The sequence below is a fragment of the Phalacrocorax carbo genome, chromosome 15 (genome assembly GCF_963921805.1).
Source record: "Phalacrocorax carbo chromosome 15, bPhaCar2.1, whole genome shotgun sequence".
NCBI lineage: Eukaryota > Metazoa > Chordata > Aves > Suliformes > Phalacrocoracidae > Phalacrocorax > Phalacrocorax carbo.
In genome coordinates, this window is record NC_087527.1 from 4,567,350 (window position 1) to 4,586,641 (window position 19,292).

Consider the following 19,292-nt stretch of genomic DNA (forward strand, 5'->3'; position numbering starts at 1 on the left):
GCACTGCCTCGTCCTCCTGGATGCCGGCCCCAGCTCTGCTCCGCTCAGGACGCACCAGGCTACAACATTCACCCCACAAGGGGCAAATAAATTACCGAAGGGTGGATGGGGCCAGCACAGGGTCTGGGGTAATAAATAAAAAGGTGGGAGGTCGGGATGCAGCGGCTCTCGGGGTCTCATTTGGTGGCGGGGGGGACGGTGTGGCTGCCTCGGCCGTCCTCACCATCAGCTGGGCAGGGGGCGGAGGAGCCGGGGCGGGCACTCACAGGGGGCTGAGATGAGGTAGGAGGACACGGGCTGCCTGGGCAATGACCTGCACGTACTTCCTGAGCACCTGGCAGCCCTGCTGCTTCTTCTTGAAGGTGCTCTTGCCCTTAGAGCTCTCCCCGTAGCTGACATCCACCTGGAAGATGTTGTAGTTCTTGCAGAGGAGGCAGGTGAGGTTGGAGATGAGGCCCCGGGTGGTCTTGGTGGTGTTGTGGAGCCGGTCGAGGAGCTCCTTGGCTGTGGGGTTGAGCTCCTCCTGGTCGCGTGTGATGTTCCCCAGCGAGGCGTTGAGGAAGGCGAAGAGCTTGTACATGGCCACCATGACTTCCTTCCTCTCGCTCGTCCGGTTGACACGGAAAGCGGGGAAGAAGGTGCCACTGGGGTTGCAGAGCTTGTCGGTCTCACTGCTGAATGGCTCTCCCTGGCACTTCAGCTGGGGGGGAGAGGCAAATGTCACCCCCATGTCCCCTGTCCCTCCCGGCCACCTTCTGCCGCTGCCTCCACATCCCTCCCCCTTCATGCACCCCGTGAAGTGGCCATCCCCGAGCACCACTTACGTAGAGGCTGAAGAGGTCCTGGGCGGTGGCGTTGAGCAGCGCGACCTGCCTGCGGGTCTGCTCCAGGACGTTGGAGCGGCACAAGCTGTGACCAGGACAGCCGGGGCCGGTCACCAGCAGCGCCCGGCCGGCCACCGGCCGCCTCTGCAGCAGGAGCAGGGCTACAAAGGGCACGACGCCTGTGCGGGGAGAGAGGCGGGCGTCACAGCGGGGACCAAGCCAGTGGTAGTCCGTGGGGACGGTGCTGCCGCTAATGGCCCGAGCAGGTCGTGGTGCAGGGCATCCCCCGAGGATGGCCCCAGGCCCGGGCACCCAAGGGGAGGGTGTCCAGACAGAGCAGGGACCCGTCCCACTTGGGTGGGGGGTCTGGCTTAGCTGGCAGCCCCCAGATCCCCCGCTTTGCCATCCCGGCCATGCTGAGGCTCCCATCCCGCTCCCATCCACCTCACCTGCCCCCCGGCAGGGGCTCCCCCGCCTCCCTTCCCGGTGGGGTGCCCTGCGGCATTCCCACATTTCGCAACCGGCCCGGTGACGACCTGTTGGATTTAATCAAATATGCAAAGCGCTTTCCCCTCCGTTATCCTCGGCTGGGCGCTGCTGGAGCGAGGCCCCACCCCGGCCCCGGCTGACTCAGCGGGGGCGCCTGCAAGGAAACCTGCCTTCGGCATGTCCCTGCTCCCTCCTGCCTCCGGCCCCACCGCCTGCCTCAGTTTCCCTGTCTGCAAAGTGGGCACAGCGCCGAGGAACCCCAGGGAGAGACGTTGCAGCTGCCGGAGACGCCGGCCAGGAAATCCCTGGACACAGAACAAGGGGACCCTTGAGCCGCCGGCAGCTGGGTTGCCCTGGCGTCCCCCTCCTGTCAACAGAGTGAGAGCGGGGTGCTCCAAGCCCCCATCCCTGGGGACGCCCCTAAACCAGCATCCCTGCTCAGGGAGGCCAAACAACCTCCGGAGCCCTGCTACCGTGCTCTGCATCCTCGGGGCAGGGTACCCCAGGGAGGGGTCCCTGGGGGAACCCCGCCGCCGGGTGGCCTGGCCGCCGCTGGCAGCGCCCCGGCAGGGAGGGAGCCACGTGCCATGCCGCGGGGGTGCTGCCAGGCGAAGTCCCCAGGCTGTGACGAACGCCGAAGCTGCCCGCACTTGTCAGCGCCTCTGACGTGCCGCCGGTGCCGGGTAATCCAAGCCTTTCTTTATTTACCCTGCCCAGGTGGGAAAGGACTTACCTGGGCGTGTTGCAATCCCCAACCCACCGCTGTTCCCCTCCTGCGCAGGACGGGGTGACCCTTCCTCCCCGCAACCCCGAGGCCTTGGGTGCTCCCATGGGACACAGATGCACCCCGCCCCCCGAGAGCCCCTCTCGCTGCGTCCCCCCGGCTGCTGCCTTCTGCCCATTTCACAGCTGGGCAGAGTGAGGCTGAGCACCCACAGGAGCCAAGGGCTGGGTAGGTGAGGGGTCCCAGGTCAGTGCTGCCCCATGGGACCCCCCAGCACTGACGCTGCTGTGGCGGCCGCTCCCTCCGAACCCCCCCCCCCCTTTCCAAACTTGGCAGCCTCCCCATCCCTCCAGTACTCCCTACGCAGTGGTGGCTCGCAGCATCGAGAGACCCAGAGGAAGAAAAGCGGGAGGGGGGAAAAATATTTTTTAAAAGCTAAAAAATCCCCCCCCCAAAAAAAGATTCCCCCACCTTGCTTTTTTTTTCTTTTTTGGAAGCTTTTCCAGTTATATAAGTGTCCAGATGTTGGCTGCACCGCGCCAGCGCCGCGCTTTGCTCCCCGCTGCCAATTCCCAGAGATGCTCATCCCGGGGGGGGACGCGGCACCGCAGGAGCCCTCGCTCCGGATGCGAACCGGGACCCGCCTGTGCCCGAGCATCACCGGGAAAAGGCGGTGGGGGGGAGGGAAAAAGGGGGGAGAAGGGGAAATAATTTCCCCAAAGTTGATTTTTTTTTTTACCTGCCGGCACGAACTTCATTGTGAGCCGCGTCCTGGGAGTGACTTAACAGAGATTGGTGTTGGCAGAGGAAGTTTTCAGAAATTCATGTTCATACTGGGGGACTTCTCGGGTTTTTATATACCGGTCCGGCAGCCAGCCTGTGTTGTAAGAAAGGGGAGGAGGGGGGGACGTGGGGGGGAGCAGCACGACTATCGTTAATTCTATTGCAACTGGAAATCAGGAAGTCGAGGGCTTTGGAAATCCTGAATGATTCTTAGAAATAAACTTCTGATAAAGTTGATGTCACCGGGATTGTGGGTTTTGTGTTTTTTCACGCATGGGGTCGGGGAGGTGCTGGGGAAGTGGGTGGGAAGGCGGGGGGGGGAAATATGAATTAAAGCATCCCCCACCGCCAAGGGAGGCGAGGAGTGGCACGTGGGGTTTGGGGGCATTGCGGGGGGTGGTGGGTGCCGGCGGCATTGAGGCATGATGGCAAGCACCCGGCCCCGTGACTCATAGAGCCGCAAGCACTTTCACCCCCAGGTCCCCCTCTCCGGGCCGGGGCTTCCCCGCTGGCTGACGGAGCAGTCAATAAAATAAGGGGAAAAATATGATTTGGGGTTTTTTTTGGCATGTCTGAAGGATAAAAGGTGCGGGGAGGCAGCAGCGTGGTGTCCCGAAGGGTGTGGGACCCCTGGTCACGGTGGGATGGACGCAGTGGCATCGGCGTCCCCCAGCCCGGCCAGTAGCTTATCCCTTTGGGCAACAATATTAAAAGTAATGGGTGGGTTTTCTCTGGGAAAAAGGACAAACCCACCCAGCGGGGAGAGGCTGGACCGGCCCCCCAGGGTTAACCCTTCCGGCTGCGGGGCTGTCCCCCTGCCCGCGCAAGCAGGGTGCAGGCAGGAGGGTGCTGGGATGGTTGGCAAGGTGCTAAAAACCAGTGTGGGAGCAAACACCTGAGCTGGGGTTCAAACCCTCGTGGGGGGGTCCAGTAGGACTGGGATGCTGCGGGGCTGTTTGGTCCCTGATTTGGGTGAAAGCCAGGTTAAAGAGATTTTTGTTTATCTTGTATATATTTTTTCTCACCAGGGGCATGGCCGAGCTGAAACTTTTAATCAGGTTTAGCAAGTTTGTGCCCTGGTTGTGCTGGCAGCGTGAACCTGCCAGGGTGACAGTCGAGGAACAGTAATGCAAGAGCGGCCACAACCCCAGCCGTGCCCCATGGCGGGGTAACATGTTGGGGGGGGGGGCACAAGGACCCCCCTGTGCTGGGGGTGTGTCAGTCATGTAGTCACCACCTGCCTCAGTTTCCCCATGAGTGACCCTGGGCACCAGCCTGGTTCCTGAGCGCGGCCACTGGCAATGATGCCCTGGCAGCCGAAGTCCATTTCAGCCCAGTCTTGCCTTACTGGGATGCCCACCAGCGAGTGGGGATGGGGATGGGAAGCGGGGGGGGGACAAACCCTGTCTCACCCCCCCTGCAGCCTCATGCCTGGTTTTATTGGGGTACAGTGATCAGTGGATCATGTATCGGTGGCTGTCTGGTGGCCTGGTGGCACTTAATTACCTGAGGAATTGGTGTTTCTTAATCAATAGCACTGGGGAATGTCCCTGGGGAGGTGGTTGTGTGAAGGTGTTGCCACCAGTTTTATGCCCTTTCCCTGAATTTCCTAGGGCAGCTCAGCCCAGGGCTGCCCAGGGTGAGGCCACATCCTGGAGCTGGGCAGGATTTTGGGGCTTCATTTATAACAGATTTTCTAGGTGGGATAGAGAGGGGGATTTCCCCTCTGCAGGGAAGGATGCTCCAGCCGGAAAACCTGAATCCCTGGTCTGGGCAGGCTGGATGGGGGAGATTTCCTTATGATGCCCAAGAAGAAAAAAATCCCCTTTCCCAAGCACTTGGGTAGTGGGAATGTCCCTGCGTGGATCTTGTGTCGATGTCTCATGGGGATGGGCAGCACGAAAGGTGCGCTGCAGGAGCGTGGCCGCATGGTGCCGTGGGGGGGTCCCGCTGGATCCCAAGGAGGGACCTCGAAGGGCTGGGTGGGGGGAGCCAGCTCTCCCCATTGCAGGGGACTGCGGGGCTGCGCGCAGGAGGGGTGTCCCCAGTTTGGGGGCCTCAGGAGTGCAGCTGGGGGGCAGGTTGGGCAGGAGGCACCAGCCCTGTCCGGCTGAACGATGCTGCCTGCTGTTGCCACCATCCCCTCCGCCAGCCTGGCCAGGGACGTGGGCACAGGCCCAGGGGGTCCCAAGGCCACCGCTGCCACGCTGCCCCTCCGCCCCCCGCCCCCCCAGCTGCCCCCTCTGCCCCGTCCCGTCCCAGCACTGTCCCCCCCGCCCCATCCCTGTCCCCATGCTGCCCCCTGCTGCCCCAGCCCAGAACTGGCCACTCCCCATCCCAGAATTGCCCCCCCGCCCATTCCATCCCCACCCAGAACTGCCCCCCCTCCCAGCCCCATCCCAGCCTCGTCCTTTCCCCAACCCAGCACCGCAGGGATGCAGGACCTCCTGCCCCATCCTATAATTCCCCCCCCCCCAGTCTCCATCCCAGACGGCCCAATATCCAGCCCATAACTGCCCCCCCGACCACCCCATCCCCATCCCATCCCGGCCGTGCCGAGTCCCGACTGGGTCCTCGGCCCATGCTGTCCCCGTGCGGGGGGACACCGAGATCTCAGCTGTCACAGCAGCCCTCAGGGGGTCCCCACAGGTTTGGGGCCAAGAGCCGGAGTTGGGGTGGGGGCCCGCTGGGGGGGGGGGCCCTGCCAGAGGGGGTGCTGAGGAAGGGGTGGGTAAGCCCAGTGCCCCCCACCCCAGGGAAGCCCAGGGCTGAATAACAGCAAGGGCTGAATTCCCCTTTGACACATGATGTTTCCCTGACCCAGGGCCACCTCACCCAGTCCCTGAGCCCCACTGGTGTCACCCCACAGACAGGCGCACTGCTGCTTTCCATCCCAGCTAGGTGCAAGGACCCTGCAGCCGTGGCAGGGTGAGCAGTGCCCTTGGGGACCGTGGCCAAGGGACAGCCCCACCATGGTGTGGCTTTTCCCAGGGGGCAGGAGCATGAGGTGGGCAGTGGGGTCCCCTGAGCACCCCTGCAAGGAGGGAGCCCTGCTCTGTGGGGACACCAGGGATCTGAGAGCTGCCAGCATCCCTCTGGTGACATGCAGCCCCAGGTGCACCCCCTGTTTGGGGGTCCCCCCACCCCTCCACGCTGGTCCCGGGGAGGGGGTGTCACATACCTGCACCCTCCCCTCCACAGCCCATGCAAGCTGCCTCCTCTTCGGAGCCAGGCGGGCGGCTTGGCAGGGGACAGCAGCTGGAGGACGGTGGCACGGTCACCCACAGCAAGGCAAGCCAGCCCAGGCTGCTTCATGGTGACATTGTCCCCACCCTAAGTGTCCCCAAATGGCAGCGGGTGCCAGTGCGGTGGTGGCCGTCCCGGCGGCGATGCTCCCCTTGACTGAGTCAGGGAGCAGTGCTGGTGGCGGTGGCGGTGCTGGGCAGCGCGGCGGGCACCGGCACACGGCAGGGAACGAGTGACTCTGCGGTGCCACATGACCAGGTCTTAGGATATTTGACTCAGCGGGACCGGTGGCAACGGGGTGGCCTGGTCCCTGCAGTCACCAGGCCAGGCGGCCGGGATGTGGTGCTCTGGCTTGGCTGCGGCGATGGCCCGGCCCATGCCGGCAGCTGTGCCAGGCCGCTTGCCACGCAGGGCTGTGTGACGTGTGACACGTGGTGCCATGCGGTGTTGGGCCACACTGTGGCGCAGTCCCAGGCCATGCCGTGGGATGCCAGGCCTTGCCACGTCACGTGCCACGCGCCACGCTGTGCCACGCGCCACGCTGTGCCGTGTGCCACGTCCTGTGACGTGCCATGCACCACGTCGTATCATGTGCCACATGCCACACTGTGCCGCGCCATATCCCGTGCCACGCCACACCAGGCCAGGTCCCGTCCCACCCCACGCTGCCGTCCCACGCCATGCCACGTGCCCTGGCGAGGACAACAGGCACAGCCTGGCCACTGGAACGCAGTCGCTCTCTGCCCACAGACACCCTGGTACATGGACACCCAGACACAGGGACATAACCGCTCAGCGGCCCATGGGCCGAGGTCAACACTTTTATTTCCTTCTGCCATTATACAAAAATACAGGGGTGCCACGAGCCCACGGCGGGCATCACCCGTCTCACAGTACCAAAAAAATATCGATATTCATAAATAAGATCTCATTACTTTCATAGTTTAACACAATATAAAACAAGTTATCATAAAAATAGATATTTATATATTAAAAACATGTCCTTAAATATTTCTTCCCACTGCAGGGATGTATTAAATTAACCCCAAGATTCAATAAATATGATAACCACACAAATATTAATGTATAAATTAGTGGGGAGGGGGTGGGTGCCGCCACCCACCGTCACAGTGTGGTGGCTGGAGCCAAGCCCCTGCCTGGCACAGGCAGGGCTGTGGTGGTACGGCCCAAGGGGCTCGGGGACGGAGGGACACTGAGGGTGCAGGGATGCTCAGTGCAGAGGGAAGGGCATGGGGTGCCTGAGGACACAGGGATGCTGAGAGCATGGGGACACCAAGCGTGCAAGGGTGAGCACAGGGGTGCTGCACAGGGACAAGCGTGGGGACACCAAGCACACAGGGACACTGAGAGCACAGGGGTGAGCACGGGGGGTGCTGCGGGATCGGGGTCACTGAGTGTGCAGGGATGAGGACAGGGATGAGCACAAGGACATTAAGCGTGTTGGGACACAGAGCTTGTAGGGACACCGAGTGTGCAGGGACACCAAGCTCACAGGGACACCAACATCAGGGGAACACCAAGCATGCAGGGACACCAAGCTCACAGTCTTTTGCTCCCAGATGCTCTCTGGGGTCAGCAAACTCAGCGCGGGGCAGGCAGGTACGAGCAGGCCGAGGGTGACAACGCCAGTGGCACTTGCCGGTGGCAGCAGTGCTCTCTGTGGGCTGGGGCCGCACCCTGCCGGCAGCGTGGTGGGTGCTGGGTGAGTGGCCCTTAGTCAGGCTGGGTCACCGGACCCATTGAATCACTGGAAAATCCGGCAGCACTTGGCAACAAGGGACGGCTCCATCCCACAGCGCTGGGCACCCAGGGAACACCCAAGTGTGCCGGAGCACACGGCTCCCTGCAGCACCAGGGCTGCCGGTACATGGGGGAGCTGCCAGGAGCAAAGCAGGGCTGTCCTGCAGCCGGGCGGTGGCACGGGGACAGCTTGGTCCCCACGGCAAGCTGAAGTGACGGGAGCTGCTTCGTGCACGCTCGCATCCTCACCCGTGCGAGCTTAGAGGGTCTCTGCAGTGCACCATGGCCAGCCAGAGAGTCTCCACCCTGGGGATGGGGATGGGATGGGGATGAAGATGGGGACAACTCCGGTGACATCAGGGCTACGCTAGGAGCGTGCAAGCAGCCATGAGCCCCGGTGTGATCTCCGCTTCTCCCGGCGCCCTCCGCGGCTCCTGCCCTCCAGCTGGGCACTGAGCTTGGCCATGAAGCGGGCGTAGCTCCAGAGGATCCGGCACCCCTCCAGCTTCTGCTGGAAGACCTTAGTGGGTGCTGTGGGGCCGGGTGGGTGCCGGCGGCCCGGGGGGAGGCTGGGGGCCGGGAAGAGCCCCTCCAGGTTGTTGAGGAGCCCTCGCACCTTCAGGTGGGTGCTGGCCAAGCGGCGAAGGATTTCAGCGCCAGGGGGGTTGAGGTCGCGCTGGTGCCGGGCAATGTCCTGCAGCGCCTGGGCCATGCGGGTCATGGTCCCCCGCAGCGCCCCAGGCCCCGTCACTGGTCCCCGCAGCCATTCGGGTAGATGGTTGGTGCGGCAGAGGTTGTTGATGGCCAGGTGCTGGTCCTTCTCCTGCCCGGGGATGGGGGGAAAGGTCAGGGATGTGGGACAGAAGCAGTATGGGGACCGCCCCCCGCCAGCCCTGTGTTGCCCCATGGAGGGGACAGGAGCGACCCCTCACTCCAGGGAAAGGGACTCACATAGAAGGCGAAAAGCTCCTGTGCATCCTCAGCCATGTGCCTCACCAGCGCTTGGATCTGCTGCAGGGTGGGGGGTTGCAGGGGCCGCCCCCCCTGGCCTGGCACTGCCCAGAGGATGAAGAGCCCTTTGGTGACAGCTAGGGAGGAAAAGGAGGTAGATGAGGGACATTGGAGCATCACGGGGTGCTGGGATACAGCCCCCTCTCCGTGCTGGAAAGGCTCAAGCTCACCAGCCCCCGTGCTACGGTGACAGCTGCCGCAGGAAGAGCTCAGCCCCGCGCGCCCATCACCCTGGCATCAGGCCTGGAGGCAAGACTGGCATGTGCCAAGCACATGCATCCCCCTGCACCCAAGTCCCCGGTCCTGCTGCAGGGATGAACCAGCCCCTGTGACAAAAGCCTGCTGGGGACCTGGTCTGGAGGAGGATGAGGATAATGAAGATGACATTGAGCAGCCAGGCACTGCAGCCCAGCAGCCCAGTCGCTGCCCCAGCAGCTCCCCCTGTCAGCACAGGCCACCACAAAGGAGGGGACAGTGGTGACACTCCTGGATCCGGCCCCTCGGCTCTGGCCAGCGCTGTCCTGGCCCTGCTATCACCCACAGCTGCGTGCCAGGGGTGACTTTGGATGCAGCGCTGGACTAGCACACAGCATCTGGTCTTGCTGCACTGGGGCAGGGGCTGAAGGGCTTGGAGGGCTGCAGGAGCCGTGCCAGCAAGCCAACCCCTGACCCTCTGCCCTCAAGCTGCAAACTGACCCCAAACTGTGTCCCCCTCCTGCCCACCTCCTCCCAGCATCTCTTCTCCCCCGAGGACGAAGGGAGTGCCCGTGGGGTGCCCATCCCTGGTGGTCCCCGTCCCACGTGCATGGGGTGTGTGTGGGGGAACATCCCATGTCCTGGCACCCTTGGGACGTGACACTGCAACGGCACAGGAAGGGACAGCCTCAGGGACACCATCAGCCAGCTCACGCTGACTTAACCCCATGTGGGCCCTGCCACTGCGCTCCCCCGCTGGGGCTCCCAGTCGGCTCAGCACAGCCAGCGCGTGAGCAAGAGGGTAGTTGCGGGATGCCGACGGACACCTACCTGCCAGCACGCCCAGGGGCCGCCTGTCGCACCGCATGGCCGGGGCAGGGTGTTTCGGCGCGGGGCCGCCGGGCGCGCGAGCGACTTCCTTACTGCTCGGCGATGGGGAAGCTCGCCTTTTAAAGTGCACCCATTCGCCCCCACCTCCGAAGGAGGCACCCGGACTCAACGGAAAGCCAGCGAGAAGTGAAGCCATGCCCCGGGGGCCAATGAGCGGGGTGAGCTGCCCCGGCGGGAGGAAATGATGCTGGCCAGCCGATGAGGTTGTTCTTCGATTCAGTTCCTCGAGGGAGTCCCGGCGGGTCCAGCCTGGGGAGCCCATGGTCCCACTGCTTGTCTTGGATCCAGCCGCGCTGGTGTCACTGGAAACCGTGACCTGGCTTCTTGGGGAAGGGCCGCTTTGAGTCACCCCAGTTTTGCTGCTTGGTGCCCAATGGGCTGGTTGATTTGAAAAATGGCCTCTGCCACCCCAAAACACAAATGCAAAAGAGGGCAGCAGCAGTGGCAGTAGTGGGGCTGGCACCTGGGATGTCAGCCATGTGGGGTCACCCATGTCCCATCATGGGGGCTTCGCATCCCAAGTCCAGCCATGGGAGCCAAAAATCTGCCCTGGGAAGGAGGAAGTGGAAGCCCAGGAAGCACGGAGCACTCCGCCGTGGCTGGGGACTGCACCCAGCTGGTGTTGGGAGATGCTCCCAGAGGATGCTCTCTCTGTCTGCTCATACCCGCCCATGCCTCTGGGTGATGACTTTGGGTGCTAGCCAAGTGGGGGGCACAGGGTGGCATGGCTCAGCCCCTCGGCCTGGCAGCACCCATGGGTGCCCCCAGCGAGGGAACACAACTGCCCTGTGCCAAGCAGCCACACCGGAACCTGTGCAGGGCCCTGGGACTTGCCCAAGGGCACGGGGGCTGAGGGCAGCGGAAGCCAGTGCGGTGCAGGCAGCACTGCCCTCACTGCTGCGTCAGGCTTATGCAACACCGCCGCGGGAGAGCCCAGCTTGCACAGCCCTGGCTGGCATTGCCACAGGGCCCAGCACGGCCTCAGCGCTGCTGGCGGCACCTGGTGCAAACCCCCTTGTACCCCTAAGCTCCCCTTTCCCAGCAGATGAAGCCTGGCAGGAGCCTGGCACCGATGGGTACTTTTTCCACTCCATAAAAATGAATATAGTTTATCAGCTTTTTTGAGATGCATTGCAATCTGGTTGATTTTGGTGACCATCAAAAGCTGCCGCATGAGCAGAGGAAGCTGCCCTATGCCAAACCTCTCCTCTGGGGCAGAGGAGCATAGCCGTGCCTCACTTCCAGAGGAAGAGATGTTTTCTTTTCCCATAATTTCCCTTCCCCAGCTGCCCCATGACCTGCAGGACTCCCTGCTGCGGGAGCAAGTGTGGCACTGCTTCCTCCACCAGCTTCCTCCTTCTCTTCCTCGGGGTGTCCCTCGGCAGAGGTGGTGGCTGGGCTGGGTTCAGTGGGGCTGGGATGGGCAGGGCTGTGCCCAGGGAAGCCCTGGAGGAGCAGAGGAGCCAGCAGAACATCCTTCTCCCTCCACACCTGCTTGACTAAAGTAGTTTATCCATCTGGCCATCTGTCTAGCCAGACAGGCTGTTAGCCATCTGTCTGACCAACTACCTGTCCATCCATCCATCCACCCACCCATCCATCCCTCCACCTGCCCACCTGTCCATCCACGTCTGTCCACGTGTCCACCCAATAAACCAACCATCCATCCATCTACCCATCCATCCATTCACCTTTCCATCCATCTGTCCGTATGTACATCCATCCACCCACCCATCCATCCACCCACCTGCCCATCCATCCATCCACTTGTGCATCCATCTACCAGTCTCTCCATCCCTCCACCCATGCATTCATCCACCTCTTCATCTATCCATCTGTAAATCACTCTGTCCATCCATCCATGTCTCCACCCCTCCCTCTGTGACCCCATGGGCCCTCCAGCATGTGCAATGCCACGGCAGGACCCCAGGGCACCCAGGCCAGGCAAGCAGGACCACGCAGGCAGAGCGCACCCACCCTCAGATCCCCATCACCACGGTGGCCCCGGCCCCTCTGCACGGCACTGTCACCTCTCAGGGCTCCATGCGGGGTCCCTGCCGGGCCGGGCAGGAAGGCGGCCACCGCGGTGGCCTCCCCATCAGAGGAAAGTGGGTGGCAGAGGACTGTGCAATACCCAACGGGGACAAAAATAGCACCAGTGACCGCATGGGCCGGCTGCAATTTCTTCATCACTTCAGTGCGCGTCACAAGTGTCTCATGACTCTGGACAAGAGACCGAGACAGGAAAGAAAGCGCCTGGGGAGGTTGCAGGAACCTGACGGCTTGCAAGCGTGCAGGAGGTGACGCAGGGAAGACACGGCCAGGACCCAGGCACCCTCCCCTTGCTGCATGGGAGAGTAGGGGGCAGTTTCTGGGGACAGGACAGGAGCAGTGCTGTGGTTGCCCACCAGCCCGAGCCCTACCAAGCTGCCCAGCCCAGGGGGAAAAGTCCCTGGAGAGGTTTCTGCTGCGCTCATGCTCCCACCAAGTCTCGCTCACTGAACAGGTGCAGTCCCTGGGGGACTGGGGGGGCCCATCTGCACAGTTGCCCCCACACAGCCACAGTCCCCCAGGGGGTCACAGGACCCCACATAGACCCCAGGAGGGGACAGCCCTGACCCCGTGCATCCCACTTTGCTGGAGGGGACCGTGCTGCTAGGAATGGGAGCGGACATGGGGACACGGTGATGGTGCAGCAGGGCATCCCCAGGCCTGGGGTCAAGTTCAGCCCTTCGTGCCTCAGTTTCCCCCAGCTGGGGGAAAACCAGGGGGAAGGGCAGAAATGGGGGAGCGGGGCCCATGCCTCAGTTTTCCCAGGGCTGGTGACTTGATGGGGGCTGCAGCCTTTGTCCCTTTTTCACCCAAAATAAGCGGCAGGCGAGCTGGCCCTGTTGTGGTCACCTTACAGTGGGGACACAGGGGGTGCCACATCCCCCTGCCCCATCCCAGCCACTCCCATGCCACCAGGGCCACATAGAAATAAAAATAATAGGACTTTTATTGCCTTATTAAAAACTATGTGAAAATACAGCTTGGGAAGAGTTGGGGGGGGTTCACTGCCACCTCCCGCCCCCAATGCGTAACAGCCCAGGCAGGGGTGTGGGGCCACCCCAGAGGGGACACAGGGCTGGGGCTGAACCGCAGCCCCCCACTGTCTCTGCCTTGGAGGGTTTTGGGGTGCTGGGGGGAACCCCGGCTCTGGGGATGCTTACACCCCCGACGGGGCTGGGGTGCCCCAGAGCATCATGGCAGCACCCCCCCACCATGGGGACCACCCATGGGGACACACACAGGGCATTGGGACGTGTCCTGCCAGCCCCGGGCAATCACTCCCAGCACTGTGGTGGCACATTGCTGCTCTCTGGCATGTCCCCCCCATGTCCCTCTCCACCAGCAGGCCCCCGGGGGCACCTGCCCTCCTCCTGAGCACCCAGCCTGGGGGCAGAGGATGGCACAGTGCTGCCCTTCGGCCTCGCCTGCAGGGTGGCACGGTGGGGACTGCTTCCCCCTCCCACAGGACACCGTCCCACTGCCACGAGGCCACTGGGCCCCTGAAGCCACCATGCCCCCACATCCCCAGCAGGCAGGGAGTGATGCTGCACCCAGCTCTGCCCCACACCAGAGGAAGCCTTAAAACTAAAAAATAACAACTATAGGGGGTGGGGGGGAAGGGGAAGCCCACCGTGCCACCGCGCTGGGCCACCCGGCGTGGGGACAGCCAGCCACTATCTGCTGCTCTCCTGGCGCTGCCGCAGCAGCTGGATGACCTCGGCGATACCCTCCTCAGGGACCTGCCAGGGTGGGGGACAGAGCGGGTGTCAGCTCTGGGGACACACCCCCACCACAGCGGGTCCCTGCGGAGGGGTAGGGGCTCACCAAGGCATGATCAAAGTTGAAGGTGCTGATGTAATACGCTGATATGTCGGCAGCGGCCAGCGGCTCGGCAATCTGCGCCACGATGCCACATTCATCTGGGGATGCAAAGGGATCCTGGGGTGAGGGGTAGCCCCGGTGGCACGGCCATGGGGATGTGCAGGGAGAGTGACACCCCAAAGCACCCCCCGGGTAGAGGGAGGATGGGTGGTGGTGACACAGGAGGGGACATGGCCAACATGGCCACACTCACCGAAGCCCAGGGGCTGCCCGCCAATCCGCACCATCCGCCACAGCTCCCCTGTTGAGCTGGTCAGCAGCAGGTCACTGGGGAACCTGAGGAGGGGGGCGAGGCCTGAGCATAACACCCCCCTAAGACCCCAGCCCTGGGGATGGACAGACAGATGGACAACCCTGTGGATGGCACCTACCGCTTCTGGGTTTCAGCATCCATCACGATGGAGATGTAGCCCTCGATGAGGGAGAAGGCGAAGAAGGTGATGGAGTCAAGGTCCTGGTTGCTGTCACCAGCCTCCCTTGGGGGGCTACAGAGCAGGGAAGGGGGGGGGGGGGGGGGGGGAAGAAGAGAGCCACAGGGCAGGGTCACGACCGAAACTGGGAGAAGGGCTTGTTGGTGGCACAGAGCATCTTCAAGCATCATGCTGGGATGCCGCGGGGTGAGCCAGCAGGTGGGGAGGAGAGGTGGGGATGGGAGCAGGTGCTACCCACAGGGTCTGGTCTCGTACAGCCACCGGACTGCGGGGGCAGTAGGTGCAGCCACACGCAGGATAGGGGTCACACCAGGTTTTGGGGCATTCTGGAAGTACCATGGTGCCTCTGGAGCAGGAGGGTCCCACCACAAGAGACTGCACCCTGGGGGACATGGGATGTCCCAGCCAGGAGCATCCCCACACCCCAGCACTGTTCCCACCAGCCTTTTGCAGTCCCCCCTCCTGGGCTTTGCTGCGATGTGGAGCTTCTCCCCCAGGTCACATCGGGCTTCCCATGTGGCTGCAGCTGCCCAGCACACTTGGGAGGGCAAAACACACCCAGAGCTTCAAAGGCCACTGGGAGCAAGGTGAGGGGACATGTCATCACAGTTCGGGTGGCACCGGGCAAGGGGCCATGGCTGAGTCCCCATCCCTGGGACCCACCTGTGGGAGTAGAAGAGGACGTCAATGAGCATGGTGGCAATGGCGGGCAGCGTGTCAGGGGCCACGGTCAGGACACAGAAGCGGGTCTGGGGGCTCTGTACGGGGTGCAGCGTGGGGCTGGCAGCTGGCAGGGGGAGAGCCACCCGTCAGGCTTGGGGACAGTACCGCAGTGCCACCCCGTGGCCACCGTAGCCACAGCCTGGCATCCCTCAGGGCGCAGAGGTACCACCAGTGGGAGCTGGAGCATCCCGGCAGGGACTGGGTGGCCCTCGGGGACATGAGACTTCGTGTCACTCACCCGGCTTGGGCTTGAGGAAGCCATTGCTGACATCATCACAGGTGATGGGGACGCACTCTCCACCCTCCTCCTTGTAGATGTCAAACTCCCCTGCCAGCGTGTGAATCACCACTGGCAAGTCCCGCTCCCGCACCTGGCCAGGGGTTCAGGATCAGGGCTGGCACCGCCACCCCTTCCCTCAGACCCCCCCCCAGCCAGGCACAGCAGAGTCCCCGACCAGCTCCACTGGTGGGACCAGGCACCACCATCCCTGTCCTCGTCTGGCGCTCACCAGTATGAAATCGGTCTGGTAGGTGGAGAGCATCAGCACCGAGACGTGGTGCTCAGCCAGCGGCACGATGACCGACCTGGCGATCTTGGTGACACCAGTGGCCTGGCAGCCGGAGGGTTCCCGGCCATTGGAGACGACGCTGAGCACCAGCCACGTCGAATCCGCCACCTGCATGAACTCGGAGGGCGGCAGCTCTGTGAGGGAAAGGGGAGACTGAGACACAAGGCTCCCTCCCTGGGGCTCGTCACAGCTGAACAGCATCTGATGCTGCAAGTCTGGTCCGTGCTGCAGCGCTCACACCGGCTCAGGCACCGCATGTCCCACTGTCCCTCAGGAGATGAGCTAGCCTGGCAGAGCCAGGACAGGATCAGCCCCAGACTTTGGGCCAGAGACGCTGGTTTGTGGGTGCAGACCAGCCCCATCCACAAATGGAACAAGCCAGACAGGGCTCAGCTGCTCCAGGTGCTGAGACAGTGTCTGAATTCAGCTGCAGGAATGAGCGGGGCCAAGGCTATGACCCCCCCCCCCCACCAAGCCTGGGACTCATCTCTCCTCCCCATGCCACCACCCCGGGCTAGATGCAAGGAGGTGTCAGGGTGCACCACACCCCAAAACCGGCACTCCAGGGCCTTCGGGCTGCCCAGCTCATCCTCTGCCCAGGGGTGCTCAGGGAGTGGGGATGGGACACGGGGCCTGGAAGGGACGAGGGAAGGGCCAGCCCCCTGTCCCAGGGGTGCCGGCACCTCATGCCAGCCCAGCGGGGACAGGCCAAGCCCAGACTGGCCGGGGGCCAGGGCTGCCTCCCAAAAAGCTGCTTTTGTTGGCAGGGAGGGCGCGCTGGCTGGTTCCTTCCTGCCCCAGGACGGGGGGGTGGGTGAGGGCTGTGCTTGTTCCCTGCTGCACCCACCCTCCTGCCCAGGAGAGGAGCTGGCGCTGCCGGGGTGCCCCGGGACTCATCCAGGAGCCCTTCTTCCCCCCTCAGCGCTCCCTGGAAGGGACAGGGTGCGGTGGGCACCCAAGGGGTCTCCAGACTGTTCTCCCTGCCTGGCAAAGGTGGGTGCACCCATGAGAGATGGCTCTGCACAAGCACCCGGCCCTTCGGTGGGCACCCAGCATCCCAGCCCAGCTGAGAAGGCAAACTCGTCACACCAGTGGCAGAGGGGAGGTCACCCCAGGGAGGGGGTCCAGCACCCATGCGGGGGACCCCATCATGGGACAGGCTCCACACCCTGCTCCCGAACCACAGCTTGGGGCAGGGTGGGAGCGGGGCCGGATCCAGGGGCCTCAGCGGGTGTTTCCAGCGCCTGTTCCTGCGCAGGAAGCGCTAGAACGGCCTCGGCTCCGGCCCAGGGCTGAGTGTTGGGGCCGGGGGGGGGACACACACAGGGACATGGGGACCAGTCCCAGCGCTCGCCACTTAATGGCTTTTCAACACCACCCTGGGCGAGGCCATGAGAACGCGGAGGGGACCCCGCTGTCCCCGTGCCACCCACCCCAGGGCTTAATCCAGATCCCCAAGGAAGAAGGGGGTGCAGCTCTCCTCTGCCAGGGGTCCCCTACCCAGCCCCACAGTGGGGGGACGCTGGCAGCCCCCCAGCCCCGGGGGGGTACACACAGCACAACGGGGCCGCCAGCTCTCAGGACCATTGTTCGGCACTTCCCGCCCTCCCCTCGGGATTGAGGAATATTTGTCCACAGGCCCCGAAATAAAACAATACGTGGGGAATAGCTCTGGCTCTTGGTGGGGGGGAGAGCTCAGCCCTGTGGTCCCTTCCCCGAGCAAAGGGCCAAGGAGGGAGGTGGGAGCTGGATCTGGCCGGTGGGCGCCCCATGGCCAGAGCGCTGACCCTTGCTCCTTGGGGCACATCCAAGGTGCTAAGCTGCAGCTGGCTCTTGTAGCCTCGGAAGGAAGGTTTGGGTGTGGGAAGCCAGGACATGATCTGGCCCCTCCAGCACAGCCCGCTGGGCCGGTACCCCCGGCAGGACTGGCGGTGAGGCCGATATATGGCACACGCTGGGTCACCAGCAGTGGGGACATCGCCGAATGACACCTCCCACGGAGGGGGACAGGCCTGGAAGGGTTCAGACCCCCTCAGGACACCCCAAAACCTGGTCCCTGCTGCCAGGCAGCATCCCCAGGGAGGGCTAACCCCTGCCAGCTTGGGTGGGCACAGATTTAGCCAATTAGCCCCACTCTGCCAAAGTGCCGGCTGGCCTGGGCCCTCGCCGGGCAGGGAAAGAGATGAAAGCAGTCAAAGGAATGATGGCAGGAGGTCTGGCAGCAGCACCCAGCGCAGGCAGGGAGCCCGAGTGCTGCCTGCAGGCATCCCAGGAGGTACCTGCTCCCTGCACAGAGCAGCCGGGTTTTGGCTGGCACCGGACGCCCCGCAGACCATCCCCAGCAGTTTCACAGCCTGGTCCCATGAGTTGGCAGAGACGCGGCTCTACCTGGGAGGGGGTTATTAGGGCAAAGGCAGCCACGCTGGGAGAGCCTCAGCCAGGCAAGCTGGTACATCCCCAGTACAGGCGCCAAGGGGATGGGAGCTCCACGGCCAGGAACCCTGGGGATGGGCATGTGCCGAGGGAGCCTCACTACGAGCCAGGACTTGCTCCCTGTGGCCCAGGCCTGGACCACCCCTGCGCTTGGCCAGGCTGAGAACATACACAACTCGTGTCTGTGATGCCAGCCCACCCTGAGAGGGCCGGGGTGGCCGCAGAAGTCGCCGCACGGTACCTTTGAAGCCCTCCTCATCCAGCATGATGGTGTAGTCCTCGGGGGTCTCTGTCAGGCTGAAGAACTTGCACCTGAAGAAGAAACAGGCGCTACCGACCCCAGCAACGCTGCCTCCCGGGGCCGGGGGAGAGAAAGCTGTAGCGGTGCCGGGCACCGGAGGAGGTTGAGGAGGGTGGGGAGGAAGGCCAGTACCTGCAGCGCTGGGGCAGGAAGAGCAGCTTGAGCAGGGGGTGGGTGTAGAGCCAGAGCCCGCGGCGGGCCAGGCTCAGCACCCGCACCCGGTGCTCCAGGATGTGCAGGTCCATGGCGGCCCCGCGCCGCGCCGGCCCCCGCCGCCGCCGCCCCTATAAGCGCGGCCCCGGCCCGCCCCGCACCGCGGGAGGGGCGACGGCCCGGCCCGCCCCCGGCCCGCCCCGGAGCCGCCCCAGTGCAGGGCGCCGGTGCCCGGCCCGGCCCCGACCCGGAGCCCTGGTCGGGGGGGGGCGGGGCGGGGGGGCTCAGCCGGGCCCGACTCTCCCTCTCCCAGCCCTGCCCCCGCCAGCACCAGTCAGGCTGGGACTGGACCCACTGGGACCCCAAATGCCAACCCCACCAGACACCCCTCCACCCCGGCCAGGCTCACCCAGCTCCTCCACGCTCAGCCCTGGCCCTAAACCCACCGGCAAGGGGAGGACGAGCCCCAGCGAGGCGGCCCGACAGCAGGGCTTTACCAGAACCAGGGCAGCGGCCACAGAACGACCTGCAGGGGCAGGCGGGAATCACAGCACCACAAACAGGCCCTGTCCTGTGGCCACCCCCTGGGAAGAGGGAGTTCTGGAGCAAGGAATGGAGGTTCAGGCAGAATTCCTGCCTGCAGGAAGCACGGGGAGGGAGAGAGGGCCTGCACACCATTTTGTGCATGGAAAGTTGAGTTCTGGGGCATCACTGCGCAAATCGGGGTCTCCTGGCTCTATTCGGTCACAGGAGCTGTGACAGTGGGAGAGGGGAGTGGGTCTGGGCGCTGGGAAGGGTGCTCACCCCATGGCAGCCCCCCAAGAA

The 19,292-nt window shown here is 63.8% G+C and overlaps 3 protein-coding genes across 6 annotated transcripts; all 3 read right to left on the bottom strand.

Moving 5' to 3' along the window:
- Positions 1-6: 6 nt before the first annotated feature.
- Positions 7-2,869, bottom strand: LIF (LIF interleukin 6 family cytokine). Of its 3 annotated transcripts, none has more exons than XM_064465924.1 (3): positions 2,777-2,869; positions 825-1,003; positions 7-700 (listed from the first exon to the last, which is right to left on the bottom strand). In XM_064465924.1, exons 1-3 carry the CDS (start codon positions 2,793-2,795, stop codon positions 263-265), a joined length of 636 nt encoding a protein of 211 aa, XP_064321994.1. In that variant the 5' UTR covers positions 2,796-2,869; the 3' UTR covers positions 7-262. The 3 variants fall into 3 exon arrangements, with proteins under 3 accessions (XP_064321994.1, XP_064321993.1, XP_064321992.1); XM_064465923.1 differs by lacking the exon at positions 2,777-2,869 and adding an exon at positions 1,274-2,135; XM_064465922.1 differs by lacking the exon at positions 2,777-2,869 and having other exon boundaries at positions 825-2,135.
- A 3,990-nt stretch (positions 2,870-6,859) lies between these two features.
- OSM (oncostatin M) lies at positions 6,860-8,908 on the bottom strand. Its single transcript, XM_064466318.1, has 2 exons — positions 8,779-8,908; positions 6,860-8,650 (listed from the first exon to the last, which is right to left on the bottom strand). The coding sequence occupies exons 1-2, from the start codon at positions 8,812-8,814 to the stop codon at positions 8,195-8,197; spliced, it is 492 nt and encodes a 163-aa protein (XP_064322388.1). The 5' UTR covers positions 8,815-8,908; the 3' UTR covers positions 6,860-8,194.
- A 3,996-nt stretch (positions 8,909-12,904) lies between these two features.
- Positions 12,905-18,652, bottom strand: CASTOR1 (cytosolic arginine sensor for mTORC1 subunit 1). 2 transcript variants are annotated; one of them, XM_064466256.1, is made up of 9 exons: positions 18,447-18,652; positions 18,255-18,325; positions 15,521-15,714; positions 15,250-15,382; positions 14,952-15,075; positions 14,229-14,342; positions 14,051-14,133; positions 13,805-13,895; positions 12,905-13,715 (listed from the first exon to the last, which is right to left on the bottom strand). In XM_064466256.1, exons 1-9 carry the CDS (start codon positions 18,557-18,559, stop codon positions 13,133-13,135), a joined length of 1,506 nt encoding a protein of 501 aa, XP_064322326.1. In that variant the 5' UTR covers positions 18,560-18,652; the 3' UTR covers positions 12,905-13,132. The 2 variants fall into 2 exon arrangements, with proteins under 2 accessions (XP_064322326.1, XP_064322325.1); XM_064466255.1 differs by having other exon boundaries at positions 13,517-13,715; positions 13,801-13,895; positions 18,447-18,642.
- Between the last annotated feature and the right edge of the window lie 640 nt (positions 18,653-19,292).